General features: G+C 44.0%; 1 protein-coding gene across 5 annotated transcripts in view; it reads left to right on the plus strand.

The window, feature by feature from the left end:
- Window positions 1–24661, plus strand: part of EPAS1 (endothelial PAS domain protein 1) — a 161598-nt gene that overhangs the window by 95183 nt on the left and 41754 nt on the right. For all 5 annotated transcript variants that reach the window (XM_056568110.1, XM_056568112.1, XM_056568111.1 and 2 more), the window contains exon 2: window positions 8358–8548. In XM_056568110.1, coding sequence (XP_056424085.1) covers window positions 8358–8548 — 191 coding nt within the window. The remainder of the gene's footprint in view (window positions 1–8357; window positions 8549–24661) is intronic.

Below are 24661 nucleotides of genomic sequence, written 5' to 3' on the forward strand. Positions count from 1 at the left end.
GTTACAATATTAATTGGTTCCACAACGACCATTGTAGGTTGAAACCATTGTATGTTGAGACCAGAACTCTATGGAAACCTGGTAATTGGTTCTGAAGCCACCAAAATGTCATCCAAAATTAGGAAAAAGTGAGGATTAAAGAAAAATAAGTAGATAACTAATATAGATAAAACAAGTCCTTACATATAAAAGTAAGAAAGATCTGCTGGGAGCTGTAATCACTGTCTATGTCAGGGTTTCCCAAGCAGGGAGCCTCTAGCTGTTGCAAAACTACAACTCCCAGCATGCCCGGACAGCCTTCGGCTGTCCGGGCATGCTGGGAGTTGTAGTTCTGCAACAGCCGGGGGCATCCTGCTTGGGAAACACTGGTCTATATAGAGGACAGGAGCTTCTTCAGGGTCCTGTACAGTAAATGCAATGTCCTAAAAAAGTAACATGGAGTCGCCCTCACCTAGTGTCCAAAGGAGCAGCTAACCCTGGCACAGGTAAAGAGTACAGAACATGTAATATCTCCCTGTACTGTAGGGAGCGCTACCAGACATCCATCAGTCAGTGCATACACTTCAGTAATACAGGGGTTTTACCAGTGAAATGCCCATTCTGATTGGTCAGATCTTTCAGCCTTTGACATGTATCACAGATCTGGACTGTCTGTAGAATTGTATGTTGAGAAAAGACCATTGTATGTTGAAACTATTGTATGTTGAAGCCATTGTAAGTTGAGGGATCACTGTACACAGTTGACATGTAATTCATTAACTTGTAGTACTGTATACAGACTTGTGTACATACCATAACTGGAGCCCTGTGTAGAGGAGACCCCTACTCGGAGTATTCGCATCCATTGTGAGCCTACTTTGGGCTTCCTTTCTCAACAGGAACTGCAGAAATAGCAAACAAGGAAAGGGGAATTGGCACATGGTCAAGGCACCCTCCTCTCCTATAAGGGGATGGGAAGGGAACAGAGGAAAAAGCGCCAGGCCTGGTGGAATTGTACATGTCTTGGACTGAAGTACAGTGGGGCCACCAATGGAACTAGTTTTGAGTGCCCACCAACATTAATCGTATTGGTGGAACACAGAGCCATGCGAGGGACCGTTTTCTTAATCCCGTTCCCGCCTGCTTCTTCTGAATTTCTGACCATTACCACCTTCTCCCGCAGGTGTTTGTTTCACACCCGCCCGCTCCCACAACCCGTGTGTCCAATCTTCCCCGTTGTTGCAAACCTTTTTGTCACAGCTTTTCAACATGCCCCCCCTTGGGCCTTTTCAGAGGTGTATAGGAAGCGTATGTTCTGTTACCGAACCTCAAGATTAGAAACCACCGATTTTTTTTAATTTTTTATCTGGTCCTACTAGAACACATTATAATGTCAGCCTAGTCCCAATGGGGGTCTTCTGGTGGGCCAATCCAAACCAAAATAGTGAGGGGAGGGCACTTTAACATTGTAGTATTTGGGATTTGTTTAATATCTATGACCCTAGGCATATAACTTGATTGATTGAGAAACAATACAATGTCCAGCCTTTACAATCTGCTCCAAAATGTTGGGTATACCCTGATATCCCTACACACTACATCGGACAGCTGGAATATTATGCGCTTTGGTGAATAAATCGCTTTAACGGCTTAAATTAGTTAGGGAAACATTGATCGCTCAATGAATCAGTGTTCCCCAACACATGGTTTTCCAGCAGCTGGAGTTGGAGAACAGTAATTGGTTGGGGAACTCTACCAAAAGGTCTGATTTAGTCACCTATGAGCAGTCAGATTAACGGGGTACTCCGCCCCTAGACATCTTATCCTCTATGCAAAGGATAGGGGATAAGATGTCAGATCACGGGGGACCCCCACGATCTGCCTGCTGCACCCGGCATTCTTTTCGAGCGTCGGGTGCAGCGCTGGAGGCTTGTGGTGTCACGGCCACACCCCCTCAATGCAAGTATGTGGGAGGGGGTGTGACGGAAGTCACATCCCCTCCCATAGACTTGTATTAAGGGGTGTGGCCGTGATGTCACAAGCACGGCGTGGTCGTAACATCATAAGCCTCCGCCCCCACATCGCCAGTCATCCGGATGTCTGGGGTGCCACAGCAGAAATCACGGGGGTCCCCAGCGGCGGGACCCCCGTGATCAGACATCTTATCCCCTATCCTTTTGATTAGGGGATGACATGTTTAGGGGCAGAGTACCACTTTAAGATTTGCCCTAATTTGTGATGAAAAGAAATGTGATTGAATGCAATACCAGACAAACAATGATGGGCGATTACTGGAGCACTGTCCATCAACAGTATGGTGGGGTGTTAGGAATTGGATCCCCACCAATCTTATATTGATTAGATATAAAAGAAAAAACAAGTTGCGCTCCTAGTGCAGGCGGTTTAAAGTAATAACCATGTGCGCCAAAAAAATGAGGTTTACCAGATGGTGTAGTCCTCAGGACACAGTCCACAGCGTGTGGACTCGCAGTGGTAGTTGGGGGTCAGCAGCCACGGTGTCCTTTCCAGATGCCTCAAGGTCAGCTGGATGCAGTGTAATAGAGTACGTGGATCAATTCCAAAAAGAGGGACTTTCCATACAACGCTTCTCCTCCCAGGAAAGGTGCATGGCAGCCGTCCTATGAAATGAAGAACTTTATTTGAAACAATAGTTCAGAGCCTGTACTGGGCTCTTCGTCAGGCATGATGAAGAGCCCTTGTACGGGCTCGAAACTATTGTTTCAAATAAAGTTCTTCATTTTACACTGAGGACGGCTGCCTTGCATCTTTCCCGGGAGGAGAAGTGCTGTATGGAAAGTCCCTCTTTTTGGAATTGATCCACGTACTCTATTAATCTTATATTGATGGCCTATTCTGAGAACAAGCGGTCTATATTGTATTCGTAAACAAAATTTGTTTGTAACAAAGTTGCATAATTTAAGGGGGACCAAGTGTGCCAACGGTTACATAGACCCTAGGTTGTCAACCTTTAGTATATGTGCTCCTTCTCCTAGTGGTCCTCACACTGTCCTCTTCCTGCGTTTGTTCATTGCCATCGAGGTACTTGGCATAAAGGGGTACTCCGGTGGCAAAACATTTTTTTAGAATCAATTGGCACCAGAAAGTTAAACAGATTTGTAAATTACTTCTATATAAAAATCTTAATACTTCACAACTTCCTCTGTAGTATACAGCAGCTGATAAGTACTGGGAGTTCTTTTCATTCTGACCACAGTGCTCTCTGCTGACTCCTCTGCCCATGTCAGGAACTGTCCGGAGCAGGAACAAATCCCCATAGCAAACCTCTCCTGCTCTGGACAGTTCCTGACATGGACAGAGGTGTCAGCAGAGAGCACTGTGGTCAGACAGAAAAAAACACACAACTTCCGGTGAAGCATACAGCAGCTGATAAGTACTGGAAGGATTAAGAGTTTTATATAGAAGTAATTTTCAAATCTGTTTAACTTTCTGGCACCAGTTGATTAGAATTTTTTCTTCTTCACCAAAGTACCCCTTTAAGAACATTAAGAAACACGGTCATAGACTGTTCCCCACTCTAGTGCCATTGAGGCTGTGGGAGGTGACCTCTGCACATTGAATATACTCTACATTAGGTCCATGAGTGAGGATGTTTGACTGGTGGCTCTTGCATGCCGAGACTTCTGGCCCCACGAGGTCATATAGGTGTGTGAGTCTTCATTTACTTCATTGTATAACCCTGGGCTTGGTTGCGTTTTCATGCTGTGATTTTAAATGAACCTGCCAAGTTGGGTGCTAAATGTTATTAAAATGAATTTTAGTAATAAAAAAAAATCCCATGAATGGACAGCCCTGTGCCGCAGACCTTTATACCTCAACAGTGGGGGGTAACAAAAGAGCATAGAAGCAATGTTTTGAAAAGTTTCCCGCACAGCCAGGGGTCTAGTGTGTTTTTATTTGTTTGTATTCTCTGTTACCTTGTTATGGGGGCACTATAGTGTTATTAGATATTATTAATGTATATATTTTTTATTTTTTTATTTATTTATTTTTTTATCAACTGGTGCCAGAAAGTGCTACTGGATCTGTCAAATGACTGGTACCAACAGCATCCAATAGAGTTCAATGACTACTAATGGGTTTGAGGGTGTCCATTTGGAACTACTGATGGAGCCTATGACTGTGGTGTGAACACAACCTAAAAAGGTTACCTATTTACCCCACCTTAAAGGGGTACTCCGGTGGAAAACATTATTTTTAAATCACCTGGTGCCAGAAAGTTAAACAGATTTGTAAATGACTTCTATTAAAAAAAATCTTTACCCTTCCAGTACTTTTTAGCAGCTGTATACTACAGAGGAAATTCTTTTCTTTTTGAATTTCCTTTCTGTCTGACCACAGTGCTCTCTGCTGACACCTGATGCCCGTATCAGGAACTGTCCAGAGCAGCATAGGTTTGCAATGGGGATTTTATCCTGCTCTGGACAGTTTGTGATACGGACATCACGTGTCAGCAGAGAGCACTGTGGACAGGACAAAAAAGAAATTCAAAAAGAAAATAATTTCGTCTGTAGCATGCAGCTGCTAATAAGTACTGGAAGGGTAAAGATTTTTTAATAGAAGTAATTTACAAATCTGTTTAACTTTCTGGCACCAGTTGATTTAAAAAGAATGTTTTCCACCGGAGTACTCCTTTAAGGTGGGGTAAATGGGTAACCTTTTTAGGTTGTGTTCACACTACAGTCATAGGCTCCATCAGTAGTTCCAAATGGACACCATCAAACCCATTCGTAGTCAATGAACTCTATTGGATGCTGTTGGTACCAGATCCAGTAGCATTATCATGGTTTCAGGTATAATAGAAGGCACAATGGCAGTGTAAACAGAACCTTTCGTGGCTAGTTTGTAGGATACCATATTTACTAGGAATATGTGGATACTCTAAATGTTTTTATGGGTTTACCAGGTCCGTAGAATTTGTTATATTGTTGTTAATATGGGGCACTTGGAGGGGCAAGCTGTGCATAACTAGCTTGCCCCCTGACTGTTGAGCAGTTAAGGGGTTAAGAAATATACCGGCAATGTTTTTTAGCCCCCTCCCCCGCCTGTAAAAACTTGTTGGTAACTATAGTGGTATGTCCCATGGGTGGGGGGGAAGGAGTGCACCAATCAGGGGTCTAATAGTTTCCCGGGCTTTCAGGGGCCCTCCCCTGGGTATTTATAGCTGTGGTGCCTCCCTTCCCCCCCCCCCCCCCCCTCAATCTGCCCAGGACCCGGAGTTTTGCCCTCCCACCCTCCCTTTTTGTATCTCTGTTTATTGTAAGTCACAGCTTGGCGGTAAGAAGACGGTGAAAGCGGGGTCAACCCGGGGTAGACCTCCACACAGGACGGTGTGGCAGCACCTCTCGGGTTGGCAAGAAGCCAATCGGTGTCTTTGTTACAGTTACATTGTTATTTATATAAGTAATTTTATAAATAAAGCTGTGGCCGATCCCCACCCACGGAAAAGTTGAATTGTTGTTGTGTCAGTTATTATTTAATTAATTATTGTAGTAAGGGGGAGGGGTAGTTATAGCCTGTTAGGAGCTAATTGGGTCTCAACAGTCATAAAAATTACATACGGGCATGAGGCCACATTGATGGATCACATTAGAGCCCTGTTATGTGGGGAATCAACTATGCGTGGACACTGTTCACTAAGTGCAGAGGTGCCATTAGGCATGTAGTAGGCCCTTTTTATCATCTTGTCATTTTTGGGCATTTTTGATTTTGATTCCTTTATTATGGTCTCTCTTTTACCATTTCGAGGTCCGTATTTTAAAGGGGTACTCCGGTGGAAAACTTTTTTTTTTTTCATTTAAGTCAACTGGTGCCTGAAAGTTAAACAGATTTGTAAATTACTTCTATAAAAAATGTATTTTCTTTTTGGAACACAGAGCTCTCTGCTGACATCACGAGTACAGTGCTCTCTGCTCACATCTCTATCCATTTTAAGAACTGTCCAGAGTAGAAGAAAATGCCCATAGCAAACAAATGCTGCTCTGGACAGTTCCTAAAATGGACAGAGATGTCAGCAGAGAGCACTGTGGTCATGATGTCAGCAGAGAGCTCTGTTTCGTAAAAGAAAATCATTTCCTCTGTAGTATTCAGCAGCTAATAAGTACTGGAAGGATTAAGATTTTTTTAATAGAAGTAATTTACAAATCTGTTTAACTTTCTGGCACCGGTTGATTTAAAAAAAAAAAAAAAAGTTTTCCACCGGAGTACCCCTTTTATACAAATCCTCTGATGAGATGTGTATATAAGATGCATCTATAACATGTAATGAATTTTCTGCCACCACCAGTGTTGGACAGCACAGATTCAGTATTGTCTAATGCAATGTTTTCCAACCATGCTGCCTCCAGCTGTTGCAAAACGACAACTCCCAGCATGCCCGGACAGCCAACGGCTGTCCGGGCATCTGGGGTGTTGTCATTTTGCAACAGCTGGAGGCACTCTGGTTGGGATGCACTGGTCTAGACTGTCAACTGGGTGGTAAACCTGCTTAGTGGGTGGAGCCTCAGGTCCATGCCCCATTGAGACCAGTATTGACCACCCCCTTTGACAATCTAGAGACTGGTATCAAAGGGGCAGTTACCACCATTCTCAGTGGAGCATGAACCCCTGAGGCTCTCCCCATTAAGAACTGTGTGTGTGTGTGTGTGGGGGGGGGGGGTTACTATACAATTGACCAGGCTATGGGTAGGCAACCTTCGGCACTGCAGATGTTGTGTATCTCCCATGATGCCCTTATAGCCAAATTGTTGCTAAAGCACCATGGGAGATGTAATCCAGAGGATCTGCAGTGTCGAAGGTTGCCTATGCCTGGTCTAGGCCTTCATTACCGTATCGGGTGTAGAATCTATTGTTGCCAGTTGCGATTGAGCAGATGCCATTATTTTGAGAATTTCCATGCCCGAACCAGTGATATATAATACTCTAAAATGTATCTTTCATCTAAAAACAGTTTACATGTTGAGGAACTGTAAATAGATTGCATTATCTTTAATTGATCCTGAGTTACAGTCTGTCTTAGAGTTTAGAACTGCATTCAAAATTTTGCAGGATTCAGAACTGCAATTTTCCAACCCATATGACCAGATCAATGTCTGCAAGAAACGAAAAAACCTAACATTTCAGAGTCAGTCTTAAAGGTATGTTTACACAGGCACAAAAAGATCTTGTTGACTTTGACTTTAATGGGAGCTTCAGCGATGAAATGCTGAACCACCTCGAAGCTTCCATTGACTTCAATGGGAGCTTTAGCGCTGAACCACACTGAAAAAGGGACATGCAGGGTGTTTTACTTATCCAGAACAGTGTGTTTAATGCCTGTGTGAATGCATCCGTAGACTAAACATCTGATGAAGGATCTTTCTAGGAGTCAGCTAAGTGCTTGTTCACATCTGCGTTGGAGCTCCATTTGCAGATTCCATTACAACGTGGGAGGTTCAGAAGAGAAAAAATAACTTCAGGTCACTTTTTTCTTTCTACAAAACAATGGACATGAGACAGAAACCTGATGGGCCCCAATTAAAGTCAGGAGGACCCATTGGTGTCCATTGGACTGCCCAGCTCTGTTGTTTGCGTGTGGAAAGGGCTCTGTGCTGGAGATCCCAATCGGAGCTTAAAGGGGTATTCCAGGAATTTTTATTTTATTTGACAATGTTACAGGGGCTGTAAAGTTAGTGTGGTTCATAATATAGTGTCTGTACCTGTATGTGATGGTAGTCTTGCAATTCTTAAATGATTTTCTCCCCAATATTTCTAACAGCATACAAAATTACTCAGGTCTTGGGATTTCCCAGGTTTCAGTGTGTCGAGACGAGACATCACAAGTCAGGTGTGCAAAGGGGGCTTGTCCTACTTCAATGGGTGGAGCGACCGCTGGGTGGCAGAGAGATCATTTTGCAACAGCTAGGGGCACCCTGGTTAGAAAACACTGGTCTTTTGAATGGCTGTAGCTCATTTGTGCTGCAATGGGTGTGGTGGCTGATGTGTGGGAGGGAGGAGTGTAACTTCATACTTACAATCATGGAACTATGGGATGTGTAGTTTAAGAGACCAAACTCCAACAGGAAATACCCAGTTCACAAAAAGATAGCCTGGCAGGTATGTACTCATATCACCTTATGGTGGATAAACCCTTTAAAGGCAGATGTGGACCTAGCCTTAGCTGTGTCTTAGAACAAGTTTATTACCCAGCAGAATTGTGAATGCAGCTCTGGACTATAATAGCCACTATAACACTGTTTTATTTTATTTTTTTTTAGACCTATTTACGCTTAACAATTCATGCTGGTCAACATATCTATATATTTTCTAATCTGAACGTGAATTTTATTTTATTTTTTCAGGAGCAGCTCAGAGCGAAGGAAGGAGAAGTCTCGAGATGCAGCCAGGTGTCGGAGAAGTAAGGAGACGGAAGTGTTCTACGAGTTGGCTCATCAGCTTCCATTGCCCCAGAACATCAGCTCACATCTGGACAAGGCCTCCATCATGCGTCTGACTATCAGTTTCCTTCGCACACAAAAAGTCTTATCATCAGGTATATATGTAGTTTCTTCTTTTCATTTGGATCTCTGACCTATACCAGCATTGTTAGGAACTGAAGAACGGTTCTTATCTGCCGATTCTGTGTTTCTACGTCTTCTTAAAACATGATTATTTTCATTTAAAAAATCTATTGTAAATTCTTTTGAAATCCCAGACATATGAGTTTGCTATTCTGTGTATTTGGCTGCAGATTTGACCCATTCACTTAGGCTATTTTGCGTTTCCATGTGGAATCCATGTGACATGTCACTTTTTGCTACATTAAAGTGTTACTCCACCACTAGACATCTTATCCTGCCCTCGGCGTTCATTTAGAGCATCGGGTGCAGCGCTGGAGGTTCGTAACCTCACGGTCGCGCCCCGCTCGTGACTACACGGCCATGCCTCCTCAATGCAAGTCTATTGGGGGGGGGGGGGGGTGACAGCAGTCACGCCCCCTCCCATTGACTTGCATTGATGGGGCATGGCCGTGACGTCACAAACCTCCCCCCGCATCGCCAGTCATCCTGCACGGAGTGAAGTTTGTTCTGTGCATCAAATGTCTAGGGTGCTGCAGCAGAGATTGCAGGGGTCCCCAGCAGTGGGGTCCCCAGCAACGGGGATAAGTTGTCTAGGGGCGGAGTACCCCTTTAAAGGGGTACTCCCGTGGAAAACCTTTTTTTTTTTTTTTTTTAAATCAACTGGTGCCAAAAAGTTAAACAGATTTGTAAATTACTTCTATTAAAAAATCTTAATCCTTCCAGTACTTTATATGGGCTATATACTGCAGAGGAAATGCTTATCTTTTTAGATTTCTCTGATGTCATGACCACAGTGCTCTCTGCTGACCTCTGCTGGCCATTTTAGGAACTGTCCAGGGCAGCATATGGCTATGGGGATTTTCTCCTGCTCTGGACAGTTCCTAAAATGGTCAGCAGAGAACACTGTGGTCATGACATCAGAGAAATCTAAAAAGATAAGCATTTCCTCTGCAGTATATAGCCCATATAACGTACTGGAAGGATTAAGATTTTATAATAGAAGTAATTTACAAATCTGTTAAATTTTCTGACACCAGTTGATTTAAAAAAAAAAAAAAGTTTTCCACAGGAGTACCCCTTTAAGGCTAAGTTTCCACTTGTTTTTTTTTTCTAGCAGTTTTTGGATATCTGCCACGGCAGTTTTTGAGCCAAAGTCTGAAGTGGATCCACAAGGGAGGAGAAGTGTAAGTCCTTCCTTTATATGTCCTATTCCTTTTGAATACACTCCTGGCTTTGGCTCAAAAACTGCAGTGGCAGATCTCCAAAAACTGCCAGGAATAAAACCAAGTGGAAACTTAGCCTAAGGAGTTCCATGTTGCAGTTTTTATATCAGCACATGCACAAATCTGCATTGCATGAACAGAGACACGGATTCCCATTGAAAACAGAATTCATGTGGATACAAGGCATGCCGAAATCTGGAAATCCATTGTGTGAACGGAGCCTTATGTTAAATACAAACTGTTAGGAACCTGAGCTTTGAGATTTGGATGAATTAAGAATGTTGTGCCCCAATACAAATTCTGGAACAGGACCCCAACTATGATAAATCCTTTATAATGGGGCAGTGAGACTTTCCAGGACCTTGTGGTCTACACCACATCCTCTATATCCCCTATAATTATGCCTCCGATCACTGATCAAGAATGTCATTATTTATTTCTTAGCTCTGTATGACTTGCATTTAGTGTTAGGTCCTTTTAAACAGGCTACAACCAAAAAAAGAACATAGGGGAATGGTGCCCAATGGATGGAGGGGAGCAGGCTTATTCCCGAATCTAGTATCTAACGTTTCCCAAAGTACTTGAAGCAGTAAGTGACATCTGTTCTCTCCACCCACCTGCCAAAGGGAAAGCAGTCCTGTACTGTAGGCCAGCTGCTGACGAGACACTAACTCAATTACCGGCAGATTGGAGCCAATGTACCTGGTCTACTACACGTACTGCAGGGTGACAACCTTCTTCTGCGTCAGCCATTAGCTACTCGCAGATTTGGGTCCTGTCTGAGGCAGCTATGGGGAAATCTCATTGTGTTTCGGTCTTTCTGGCTCATTCTATGCTTTTTTGTTGTTCATGTGTAGAAGTGATTGATCTTTGGTTTAGATCATATCAGATAGGGCAACCTGGGGGGGTTGGTAGATTTTTTTGTAAATGTGGACCTCAGACAGAATACCAATAACTATCTGGCTGTGCATTCAACTGGCCAACATCTGCTAAGAATATGAATGCGACCATACTTTTGGTGTTGGCTCCTTTTTCGGTACTTTAATTAAAATCTGAGGATTATCTACGGATTTTAGGTCGCACTGTACAGCCCAGTGTCAGAAAGCTGGGTTTGCGTCCAAGATCTTGGGTCTTCCAGCAGGACAATGACCCCAAACATACATCAAAAAGCACCCAGAAATGGATGGCAACAAAGCGCTGGAGAGTTCTGAAGTGGCAGCAATGAGTCCAGATCAAAATCCCATTGAAGACCTGTGGAGAGATCTTAAAATTACTGTTGAGAAAAGGCGCCTTCAAATAACAGAGACTTGGAGCAGTTTGCAAAAGAAGGGTGGTCCAACATTCCGGCTGAGAGGTGTAAGAAGCTTATTGATGGTTATAGGAAGCGACTGATTTCAGTTATTTTTTCCAAAGGGTGTGCAACCAAATATTAAGTTAAGGGTGCCAATAATTTTGTCCAGCCCATTTTTGGATTTGGATGTGAAATTATGTCCAATTTTCTTCTTTTCCTCTCTTTTTGGTTTAGTTCCAATACACACAAAGGGAATAAACATGTGTATAGCAAAAACATGTGTTACTGCAATCCTTTTCTGTGAGAAATACTTGATTCTGTAGAAAAATTTCAGAGGTGCCAACATTTACGGCCATGACTGTAGCGAAGCTCCCTTCCATGCAAGCTGTGCTTGAAACTACAATTCCCTGCATTCACTCCACCTATTGAAGCACTGCCATGCTCTCTTTCAACACCTGACTAGTGATGTAATGTCTTGGGCCGCACTAAAGCAGGGGAAAAGCCTGAGACAACACTCATTTTGTGTGCTGCTAAAAATGAACATTGGAGCAAAGATCGCAGAAGACTTGCGAGAACCATCCATCGAACACAGGTACAGACACTGTATTATGAACTACACTAACTTTACAGCCCCTGTAGCACAGTCAAATAAAAGAAAAATTCCAGAGTACCCCTTTTAACGAGCGCTATGATCTCAGACATTGTAAAATGTAACTCACCTGATAGAAAGTGGTCTTTTTGGCTGGTAATGGTGAACATATGGTGGGCCATAGGGCAACTATGGTGCAACAGTTTTTCTTACCCCCCGACTTTACTTCTGATCCTTCTTTTATATTATATATTTTATGTTTTTTCTTTAGAACTACAGAATATGCTCTTTTTTTTAATTTATTTTTTTAACCAATTTGCCTTGATCATGTTTTTTTATTTTATTTTATTTTTTTCCTGACATGAACCCGGTTAGCCGTTTTGTCCGTGAACCCTGTAAAACGAAAATGTTTTCTCAGAGTATTATCCTGATATGTTCTTTGTGGTTCATCATCATCATCTGTCCCAGACTTTTCCAAGTCGCGGCTTTGCGAAAGATTAATTGGGTTTGTTTAGTAAATATAATGGATTCAAATTAGAAGCTCGCTATTTAGATCGCAGATAGCCAGTAGCTATTTATCTCTGATGCTTCCCAGAGACTTGCTGTCAGATAAGACCAAAGTATGGTTCAAATCAAAGACAACTAAACATTTGGGTATTAGACAGAGAGCCGAAAAAGCCATTTCCCAAGTCCGAACAGTCTGCGCACATGTGATGTCAAGCGATGGGGTAGATTACTGAAAATTCAGGGGTTATCACAGGATATTATGGATGGATATTATAAATTTTTCTTTTTTCTAAATGTGATTTATTTCTGCAGGGTTTCTCAATTACTGCTGACAGTTCTCTAGGGCAGTGTTTTCCAACTGATGTGCCTCCGGCTGTTGCAAAACTACAACTCCCAGCATGCCCGGACAGCCTTTGGCTGTCCGGACATGCTGGGAGTTGTAGTTTTGCAACAGCTGGAGGTACACAGTTTGGGAAACACCGATCTAGGGTGCACAAGCACACATACTATCTGATTGTTCTCTTGTATCTGCGCATGTGCCAAATGCTTTCAGCTGCTGTGCAGCACCTGCGCAAAAGAGTATGCATCCAGGGATACCTGAGAAAATGGTCACACCAGTAAATCACGTGATGCAGCCAATTTGAGTCCTTAAAGGGGTACTTTGCTGGAAAACATTTATTTTTTAATAATTTTTTTTTTTTTTTTAAATCTACTGGTGCCAGAAAGTTAAACAGATTTGTTAATGACTTCTAGTTAAAAATCTTAACCCTTCCAGTACTTATCAGCTGCTGTTTACTCCACAGGAAGTTATTTTCTTTTTGAATTTCCTTTCTGTCTGACCACAGTGCTCTCAGCTGACACCTCTGTCCACTTAAGGAAGTGTCCAGAGCAGGAGATAATCCCCATAGCAAACCTATCCTGCTCTGGACAGATCCTGACATGGACAGAGGTGTCAGCAGAGAGCACTGTGGACAAACTGAAAGGAAATTCAAAAATAAAAGAACTTCCTCTGGAGAATACAGCAGCTGATAAGTACTGGAAGGATTAAGATTTTTTTAATAGAAGTAATTTACAAATCTGTTTAACTTTCTGGCATTGAGTTGAGTTGAACCAATTTTTTTTTTTTTACACGTTTGATTCATAGGCAGCAGGGGGGCTTATTTCTGAAGAGCTGGGGGACCTAGAATTTTCTTTGACCGAACAGAACAGTATAGGGCAGTCTTTTCTAAATGAAGAGAATTCAGCGGCTGCCAAACTAAAACTCCCAGCATTCTCAGACGGGCTGCCCAGGCATGCTGGGAGTTGTAGTTTTGCATCACCTGGAGGCACACTGGTTAAAAAAAAAACACTGGTATTTGGAATTTTTGAAATTTTACTAGAAAGTGATCAACTGGTGCCAGGAAGTGTAATCAGATTTGTAGACTACTTAAAAAAAAATTACGTGTAAATTACTTAAAAATCTTAATCCTTCCAGTACTTATCAGCTGCTATATACTACAGAGGAAGTTTTGTAGTTATTTCCAGTGTGAGCACAGTGCTCTCTGCTGCCACCTCTGTCCATGTCAGGAACTTTCCAGAGCAGGAGAGGTTTGCTATGGGGATTTGCTCCTACTCTGGACAGTTCCTGACATGGACAGAGGTGTCAGCAGAGAGCAATGTGGTCACACTGGAAACAACTACACAACTTCCTCTGTAGTATACAGCAGCTGATAAGTACTGGAAGGGTTAAGATTTTTTAATGAAAGTAATTTACAAATCTGTTTAACTTTCAGCTTGATATGAAATTTTTTTTTTCCACTGGAGTACCCCTTTAATACCGAGCAAATGTTTTATGTTTCTATTATAGCTATTGCTTTATTATCAACATGGAAAAGTAGAAACCAGAACACTTGTCTGAAGTCCCATGCATGGACTCAGTAGAGAACTAAAGAATATTCAAATGAAGTCCAGCACGGGTACAAAAAACCCCCCATAAAATCTACATGTACAGCATATTGGACAAACTCATAAGTTTGCCGGGTTTCCACTTTGTGAGGTTCTTAATCATAACTATGGCTCATGTTGAAGACTCTCACGGGTTGAAACCCGTCAAGCCTATGTGTTTGTCCCACATGCGCTACATGTGACCAATAAAAGATTTGATTTGATTTTGTTCTCATGCTGGATTTCATTTGAATACTCTTCTATTGCTTTATTAATACAAACTAGCGGAAGAAATGATATGTACATTATATTAGAGTGGTGGTTAATTTCCCCGCACTTAGCTGGTTGAAGTCATTGAGAGAAAGTTCCAAGAAACATTAAGTCAGGCCCTTGTGCAACAAATTTCTTTTCTGCCAAAATCGGACACTTGTTTATGATTTACCTCGGTTTAGCGCCCACGTTATTTCTGCCAGTACTTTATATTCCCTGACACACATGATATGAAGAACATCTCGGTTTGTTGACTGTACACAGAAAGGAACGAAAAAGGCTGAATAAACAGATTTGTCAAAAACCCATGAGTAACGTGATTTTCGGACTACATTGAAGACTAGCCTACTGGCTAAATGGTTGACCTGTATTCCACCAACTGGTCACCAGTCATCCCTTGCACGTATTAGTCATCAAGCTTATTGGGGTTTTATTGCATTTAAGAGCATTTCTCAATTGTTTGCATAGACACTTTCAACACAATTTATTTTATTGTTTTCTGTCAATGTGTTGAAATCTACAAAGAGTGTCTAAGATTCTGGAGGACTATTGCATAGACAAGCAATGTATTTGGATAGAGGTTGTGTAAAGCTTTATTTCACCTGTGGTGGCGCTGTTGGGAAATTAAACATTTTTCAATGCTTTAGGACACCTTGTTACAATTTTACAGTCAGGTTTCCCTCTTACAAAGAGCAATTGTCCAAAGTGAAAATTCCCCTTAAAGGGGCACTCCTCCCCTGGACATCTTATCCCCTATAGAAAGGATAGGGGAGAAGATGTCTGATCGCGGGGGTCCCGCCGCTGGGGACACCAGCGTTCTCTGCTGCAGCACCTCAGACATCCAATGCACTGAGCGAACTTCGCTCCGTGCTGGATGACTGGCGATGCAGGGCGGAGGCTTGTGACATCACGGCCACGCCTGCTCGTGAAGTCACGGCCACGCCCCCTCAATGTAAATCTATGGGAGGGGGCGTAACATCAGTCACGTCCCTTCCCATAGACTTGCATTGAGGGTGGGGTGTCCCGGTACCGTATTCCTATCCGGTACCTTTTTGTTGTGTGTCCCCATAGCCAGAGTCCCTAGGACGTCGGGGTCCCAATTGTCTAGGTCACCCCTAGTCACCTCTCATCCAGTTGGTAATTGTCCAGTAACCACTTAGGATTCGGATGTATAAGATTGTATAAATGTAAATAAATAGTTAATTACCTGCCCATAGCTTAGCAGGACCTGCGGGTCATGTGGTCAGGTGAACTCTATGGTATTTCTGCTTGAGGACCTTTGGAGGTCCCTGTGACGTAGTCAATCCCATCACACTGTGTAACAGTGAGTGACGGATGTTCGGACCAATCAGATTAGCCCCGCCCCTGCTCATATAAGGGAGCGGCGGCCATGTTCTCGCTCTCTTGTTCCTGTGCAAGCAAGCAAGAAGCATCTGCGCTGCTGAGATCAGTGAGTCTAGGCCTGAACCTTGCGGTGACAGCCGACAACTTCTAATTTCTGAGTGTATCAATCCCCACACACTCTGCAGGATCACCGGACCTTATCTATCCCCTAAATCGGGACGGACCTGCAATAACTACCCTAAATTCAGAGACACTTGGACCTTGTGGACCTTCAGTCATTTTATTACATGCACCTGTCATTTCTGGGAAGGGCGGCGATAGGCCGGAGAATTACCTCAGCATACTAGCCCTCAGCCTGGCGTCACGAACTATAGGGGTAACATTAACCCCTTATCTACTACAACATCCCAACTACCCTACACCCCCCAGGGCTTACCACAAGGGTGTGTGGCCGTGATGTCACGAGCCTCTGGCGTTGCACCGGATGTTCTAAACGAACTAAATATCCTCTGGATAGGGGATAGGATGTAAAGGGGTGGAGTACCCCTTTAAATCTATTTTTTTATATAATCTTTTTTTTTTTTTTATTATGTTTGCCACAATTTCAACATCTTTTGTTTAAAAAAACAAAAAAAGAAACAAACAAACAAAAAAACACTTCTGGTTGCACTTTTTATGCAAGAATTGGAGAAGTTCTGAGCAGATACATAAAGTGATGGAGTATGTTGTGAACGTTTTGTATGGGTGAGTAGAAGTAAGGGTTCGTGTTCCTCCCGGTCTGGTTGCAGAGACGTCATGAAGGCTGTTCACAAAACATTTGGTAACTGAATTTCATCATCATCACACGATCATTTAGGACAGAATTAGGAACAGAGTAAATGATGCATTGTGGCTTCTGATAGTGAGTGGTGGTTACTCTTCCAGGCAACTGGCCACATATAATACTTATAAAGGTGCCCATCTGAATCTATAGGATCATATGCGACTGCACAGGAAGGTGGTCAATCAACCGACTATTATCCAGATGACCAGGACCCTTTGTAGTGTATCTCCAATTATAAACAACTATTTATAAAGCAAAAGGAGATACAGAGAGAGAGAGAAGACTGATGGAGGGAGAGAGAGAAGACTGATGGAGGGAGAGAGAGAGAGAAGACTGATGGAGGGAGAAGACTGATGGAGGGAGAAGACTGATGGAGGGAGAAGACTGATGGAGGGAGAGAGAGAGAAGACTGATGGAGGGAGAGAGAGAGAAGACTGATGGAGGGAGAGAGAGAGAAGACTGATGGAGGGAGAGAGAGAGAGAAGACTGATGGAGGGAGAGAGAGAGAGAAGACTGATGGAGGGAGAGAGAGAGAGAAGACTGATGGAGGGAGAGAGAGAGAGAAGACTGATGGAGGGAGAGAGAGAGAAGACTGATGGAGGGAGAGAGAGAGAAGACTGATGGAGGGAGGGAGAGAGAGAGAAGACTGATGGAGGGAGAGAGAGAGAGAAGACTGATGGAGGGAGAGAGAGAGAGAAGACTGATGGAGGGAAAGAGAGAGAGAAGACTGATGGAGGGAGAGAGAGAGAGAGAAGACTGATGGAGGGAGAGAGAGAGAGAGAAGACTGATGGAGGGAGAGAGAGAAGACTGATGGAGGGAGAGAGAGAAGACTGATGGAGGGAGAGAGAGAAGACTGATGGAGGGAGAGAGAGAAGACTGATGGAGGGAGAGAGAGAAGACTGATGGAGGGAGAGAGAGAAGACTGATGGAGGGAGAGAGAGAAGACTGATGGAGGGAGCGAGAGAAGACTGATGGAGGGAGCGAGAGAAGACTGATGGAGGGAGAAAGAGAGAGAGAGAGAAGACTGATGGAGGGAGAGAGAGAGAGAAGACTGATGGAGGTAGAAAGAGAAAGAGAGAGAGAGTGAGAAGACTGATGGAGGGAGAGGGAGAGAGAGAAGACTGATGGAGGTAGAAAGAGAAAGAGAGAGAGAGTGAGAAGACTGATGGAGGGAGCGAGAGAAGACTGATGGAGGGAGAAAGAGAGAGAGAGAAGACTGATGGAGGGAGAGAGAGAAGACTGATGGAGGGAGAAAGAGAAAGAGAGAAGACTGGTGGAGGGGAAGAGAGGAGACGGGGAGAGAGAAGACTGATGGAGGGGGAGAGAGGAGACGGGGAGAGAGAGAGGAGATGGATGGATGGATGGATGGAGGGGGAGAGAGGAGACGGATGGATAGAGGGAGAGAGAGAGAAGACTGTTGGAGGGAGAAAGAGAGGAGACGGATGGAGGGAGAGAGAAGACTGATGGAGGGGAGAATGATGGAGGGAGAGAGAGAGAGGAGACTGATGGGGAGAGAGAGGAGACTGATGGGGAGAGAGAGGAGACTGATGGGGAGAGAGAGAAGAATAGAGAGAGGGGACTGATGGAGGGAGAGAGAGACAGAGAGGACTAATAGAGAGAGAAAGAAGACTGATGGAGAGAGAGAGTACATGGAGAGAGGCAGAAGAGACTTGTTTTATACAATGGTCTAGCCTCTTTTTACACTAAATAGGACAGTATTATTAGGATAGTATTATTTGGGCACTGTATGACTGTATTGTTCCAGTACTATAAGGCACACCAATAGTGGAGGGGATGCAACATTAGAAGGTACTGCACAAGGTGCCAACCAGCCTAAGTCAGGTTCTGCAGCTAAATAAAAAAAATGTGGTTATGTTTGTGGTAGATGAATAAAAAGAACAAAATTGTACATTTTTGCCTAAAGTTTACTTATTACTATAGGGCAAGTGTCAGGATCTGTCTCGCTTTACTTGTGTTTATCTATAGTTTGGCACTTGTGAATGTAGGTGGGCAAGTACCACAGGACACTGAATTGAGAGGTGAGGTAAGCTTGGCACTGACTATAGTGTTACACTGGAAGTTCTTAAAGGGGTACACCAGTGAAACTCTCTGCTGACACCTCTGTATGTCTCAGGAACTGTCCAGAGGTAGGAGCAAATCCCCATAGCAAACCTATCCCGCTCTGGACAATTTCTGAGACGGACAGAGGTGTCAGTAGAGAGCACTGTGGTCAGACAGAAAAGAAATTCAAAAAGAAAAGAACTTCCTGTGGAACATACAGCAGCTGATAAGTACTGGAAGGGTTAAGATTTCTTTTTTTTTATTAAAAGTAATTTTACAAATCTAAGTTTCTGGCACCAGTTGATTAAAAAAAAATGTTTTTCACCTGAGTACCCCTTTTAATCCTTCTCGCCTTATCAGCCTTTGGTCAGGACTTGAGTATTTTATGTACTTTAATGGCTTTTTTACAATGAGGTATTTCATGGACAGATTGTTTTTTGTTTTTTTTTATGGTAGAGCGGGGTAAGAGGTCTTGGCCTAAAGCTTCTTATCTATTTGCTTGTTGTAAAACTGCCCATAGATGTAAAGATGTCCCCGCACTACATCAAACATTTTGACTGCTGCTACTATATATTGTACATTTTTTCATAGTAGTATGTGCGTGCATACTAATCATAAAGTATGATATTAAATCATCATAAATGTCCATGCATGCATATAGTTACCACTTAAAGGGGTACTATCGGGGAAAACTTTTTTATTTTATTATTATTTTTTTTTTTTAATCAACTGGTGCCAGAAAGTTAAACAGATTTGTAAATTAATGGGAGTATTTATGTGTAGCTCAACCACAATAAATGAGCGAGGTTAAAGGGGTATTCCAGGCAAAAACTTTTTTTTATATATCAACTGGCTCCGGAAAGTTAAACAGATTTGTAAATGACTTCTATTAAAAAAATCTTAATCCTTCCAATAGTTATTAGCTTTTGAAGTTGAGTTGCTGTTTTCTGTCTAACTACCGTATTTTTCGCCCTATAGGACGCACCGGCGTATAAGACGCACCCAATTTATAGGTGCAAAATCTAAAAAATTTTAGATTTTGAACCCAATAGTGGTCTTCAACCTGCGGACCTCCAGATGTTGCAAAACTTCAACTCCCAGCATGCCCGGACAGCCGTTGGCTGTCCGGGCATGCTGGGAGTTGAAGTTTTGCAACATCGGTAGGTCCGCAGATTGAAGACCACTGCATAGGAGGTAATACTCACGTGTCCCCGCCGCTGCCCTGGATGTCGCTCCATCGCTGTCGCCGCGTCCCCTGTCGCTTCGGAACGTCTCTGCTGCCGGCCGGGTATCCTCGCTCTCCGTCGCCGTCATCACGTGGTTACGCACGCCGACGCACGTACGCGACGACGTGATGACGAGGAAGGAGAGCGCCGGCCATACAAGGGATCCCTGAACGGAGAAGACACCAAGGAGGCAGGTAAGGTCCCTCCCGGTGTCCTGTAAGCACTAACCCGGCTATTCAGTCGGGCTGTTCGGGACAGCGGCGGTGAAATCGCGGCGGTCCCGAACAGCCCGACTGAACAGCCGGGTTAGTGTCACTTTCCCTTCAGATGCGGCGGTCAGCTTTGATCGCCGCGCCTGAAGGGTTAATACAGGGCATCACCGCGATTGGTGATGTCCTGTATTAGCCGCGGGTCCCGGCCGTTGATGGCCGCAGGGACCGCCGCGATAGGGGTGTATTCGCCGTATAAGACGCACAAACAGATTTGTAAATTACTTCTATTAAAAAGTTTTAATCCTTCCAATAGTTATTAGCTTCTGAAGTTTTCTGTCTAACTGCTCAATGATGTCATGTCCCGGGAGCTGTGCATGATGGGAGAATATCCCCATAGGAGCTGCACAGCTCCCGGGACGTGAGTCATCAGAGAGCAGTTAGACAGAAAACAATAACTCAACTTCAGAAGCTAATAACTATTGGAAGGATTAAGATTTTTTAATAGAAGTAATTTACAAATCTGTTTAACTTTCCGGAGCCAGTTGCTATATAAATTATTTTTTTTGCCTGGAATACTCCTTTAATGTAACCAATGTATCTATTATAGCTGCCAGCTATATATTGACACACTTATGTATCTGTTGTAGCTGTTCACTGTGGTTGTCACACTTATCAAAAGGATAGTGGGGGGTATTTATCAAAGGATTTATGTGTTTGTTTTTTTTTCCATGTAACTTTGGCGCAATACTTTGGCGCAGTGTCTTTTTGCGCCAAAGTTTGGCGCATCTTCTCCACTGTCATTTTTTACAACTTTCTCAAAATCACACAGTCCTGTGTGTGATTTTAACTTTAGTCAGTAATTTTCATCATTTGCGCCAATCTATCTTTGGTGCAAATTTGGCGCAAATCCCGTTTTTTTTTTGGGCGCAAATCCCCGCCAAGAAATTTTGCACATGGAAAACACACTTAGCAATGTCAGAAAATGTAAAGGCGTCAAAATACATTAAGACATTTTTTTGTGAATGCAGTGACGCCTCCAGGGCTGCTCAATACTATCCTGCGACATAGTTGTCTCTGAGGAACCTTCACACTCCGTTGAGCCAGCATTGGACATGGCCACACAGGTTCAGGAAAGGTGAGCACTAAAGCAGTGGCTGTCCGGGCATGCTGGCAATTGTAGTTTTGCAACATCTGGAGGTCCGCAGGTTGAAGACCACTGCACTAAAGTAACAAAAAAAAAATACCCAAGTTGAAAATAAAATCCATTTCACATGGTGGCTATAAACCCCGCAAAAGACAATAACTCATGTCACTTGCTGATATACTGCAGGAGGGACTCCGAAATGGGTGCACAAGGGGTAAAATACGCGTCCTCTGTGGGGGGAAGTTCTGTGTAAAAGGCGCTGTGAACGGCTGATTTCAACATTTGAGCCAAAATTACTAACAACATGCACCAAATGATAAATTTGGTTCATGTCCACGAAAACCAAAGAGAAAAAAAAAAAAAGGGGGTAAAAAGAAACTGTCACCAGGCAAAATTGATAAATACCCCCCAGTGTGTCTATTGTGCACCAAATAGGATCGAGGAGGCTAAATAGATATCTATACATGAATCATAAACGTTCCACCTGTAAAAAATACAACTGTATGATGTACAGTGATCCCTCAACATACAATAGTTTCAACATACAATGGTCTTTTCTGGACAATCGTAAGTTGAAACCAGACTCAACATACAATGCTACAGACAGTCCAGATCTGGGTCAATGGCTGGAAGAACCGACCAATCAGAATGGGCATTCACTGGTAAAACCCATGTATTATTGAAGTGCATGCAGTGACTGGTGTCTGGTAGCGCCCCCTACAGTACAGGGAGGTATTACATGTTCTGTACTCTTTACGTGTATTACTGAAGTGTATGCACTGACTGGTGTCTGATAGTGCCCCCTACAGTACAGAGAGGTATTACATGTTCTGTACACTTTACCTGTATTACTGAAGTGTATGCACTGACTGGTGTCTGATAGTGCCCCCTACAGTACAGGGAGGTATTACATGTTCTGTACACTTTACCTGTACCAGGGTTAGCTGCTCCTTTGGACACCAGGTGAGGGCGACTCCATTACTTTTTTAGGACACAGTGTATTCTGTACAAGACCCTGAAGAAGCTCCTGTCCTCTACATAGACCAGTGTTTCCCAAGCAGGGTGGCCCCAGATGTTGCAAAACTACAATTCCCAGCATGCCCGGACAGCCTTTGGCTGTCCGGGCATGCTGGGAGTTGTAGTTTTGCAACAGCTGGAGGCTCCCTGCTTGGAAAACACTGACATAGACAGTGATTGCAGCTCCCAGCAGATCTTTCTTACTTTTATATGTAAGGATTTGCTTTATATATATATTAGTTATCTACTTATTTTTCTTTCATCCTCACTTTTTTCTATTTTTGGATGACATTTTGGTGGCTTTAGAACCAATTACCAGGTTTCCATAGAGTTCTGGTCTCAACATACAATGGTTTCAACATACAATGGTCGTCCCAGAACCAATTAATATTGTAACTTGTAACTTATTTGCAGTGAATGTTCTATCCTGTAAATGAAGAACAGTCTTATAGATGGTATAATTAAATCCTGTAAAATAAATGAGATGTCCTATGAATGTCCCGAAAAAGATGATCCTGAAGTATAATAGTATCCTGTAGAGATGAGCGAACTTACAGTAAATTCGATTCGTCACGAACTTCTTGGCTCGGCAGTTGATGACTTATCCTGCATAAATTAGTTCAGCTTTCAGGTGCTCCCGTGGGCTGGAAAAGGTGGATACATTCCTAGGAAAGAGTCTCCTAGGACTGTATCCACCTTTTCCAGCCCATGGGAGCACCTGAAAGCTGAACTAATTTACGCAGGAAAAGTCATCAACTGCCGAGCCGAGAAGTTCGTGACGAATCGAATTTACTGTAAGTTTGCTCATCTCTAGTATCCTGTAACAGGTATAGAATACAGTTCAGTTTGTATAATTGATAATAGTGCTGGCTCGCTAGTGCCGGTTGTCCCACTCCGTACTGGAAATGTCTGCAAAAGAAATAGAACGTCTGGCACAATTGTGCCACTCGCCGCACCACTGACGAGGCCGATGGAAGAAGGTCAGACGCGCTCTAGCCGGGGCGGCGTGATGATCGCAAGATGTACGGCCGCTGTCACCGGCGAGCTGTTCCTTGGCGTCTGACGTCAGAGGTCAGCTGACCTGGTGCGGGAGGCTGGTAAGCGCTAAATAGCGTTGGATGCAGATAGTTAGTAGCGTGCAGATAAAGTAGAACTCCAATGGACTTTTAGCACAATGCGACTCCATGAAGTGAATAAATAGTACCGTATATACTCGAGTATAAGCCGACCCGAGTATAAGCCGAGACCCCTAATTTCAACCCAAAATCCCAGGAAAAGTTATTGACTCGAGTATAAGCCTAGGGTGGGAAATACCTCATCCCCCCCTGTCATCATCCAGACCCGTCATTAACATCCTCATCATCATCCCCTTGTCATCATCCCACACATCCCCCCTTCATCATCCCCTTATCATCCCACACATCCCCCCTTCATCATCCCCTTGTCATCATCCCACACATCCCCCCCTTCATCATCTCCTTGTAATCATCCCACACCCCCCCTTCATCATCCCCTTGTCATCATCCCCACCCCCCTTCATCATCCCCACACCCCCCCTTCATCATCCTCTTCTCATCATTCGCCCTCAGTGGTCTTCAACCTGCGGACCTCCAGAGGTTTCAAAACTACAACTCCCAGCAAGCCCGGGCAGCCATCGGCTGTCCGGGCTTGCTGGGAGTTGTAGTTTTGAAACCTCCGGAGGTCCGCAGGTTGAAGACCACTGCGGCCTTCAACATCATCCAGCCCCCTCTCACCCCCTTTAGTTCTGAGTACTCACCTCCGCTCGGCGCTGGTCCGGTCCTGCAGGGCTGTCCGGTGAGGAGGTGGTCCGGTGGGATAGTGGTTCCGGGCTGCTATCTTCACCGGGGGTGCCTCTTCTCCGCGCTTCCGGCCCGGAATAGAGGCGTTGCCTTGACAACGACGCAGAAGTACGTTGGCAATGAACGCACCTCTGCGTCGTTGTCAAGGCAACGTGACTATTCTGAGGCCGGGCCCGAAGCGCTTAGAAGAGGCCTCCCCGGTGAAGATAGCAGCCCGGAACCACTATCCCACCGGACCACCTCCTCTCCGGACAGCCCTGCAGCACCGGACCAGCGCCGAGCGGAGGTGAGTACTGTACAGAACTAAAGGGGGGTGAGAGGGGGCTGGATGATGTTGAAGGCCGCAGTGGTCTTCAACCTGCGGACCTCCGGAGGTTTCAAAACTACAACTCCCAGCAAGCCCGGACAGCCGATGGCTGCCCGGGCTTGCTGGGAGTTGTAGTTTTGAAACCTCTGGAAGTCCGCAGGTTGAAGACCACTGCGGGTGGGGGAGTTCACTCGAGTATAGGCCGAGGGGGGTTTTTTCAGCACGAAAAATCGTGCTGAAAAACTCGGCTTATACTCGAGTATATACGGTAGGTGGTAAATGAATAAAGTCTCTCCAAAAAAACAACAACTATCCAATAGACGCTGT

The sequence above is a fragment of the Hyla sarda genome, chromosome 3, assembly GCF_029499605.1.
Source record: "Hyla sarda isolate aHylSar1 chromosome 3, aHylSar1.hap1, whole genome shotgun sequence".
In the NCBI taxonomy this organism is placed as follows: Eukaryota; Metazoa; Chordata; class Amphibia; order Anura; family Hylidae; genus Hyla; species Hyla sarda.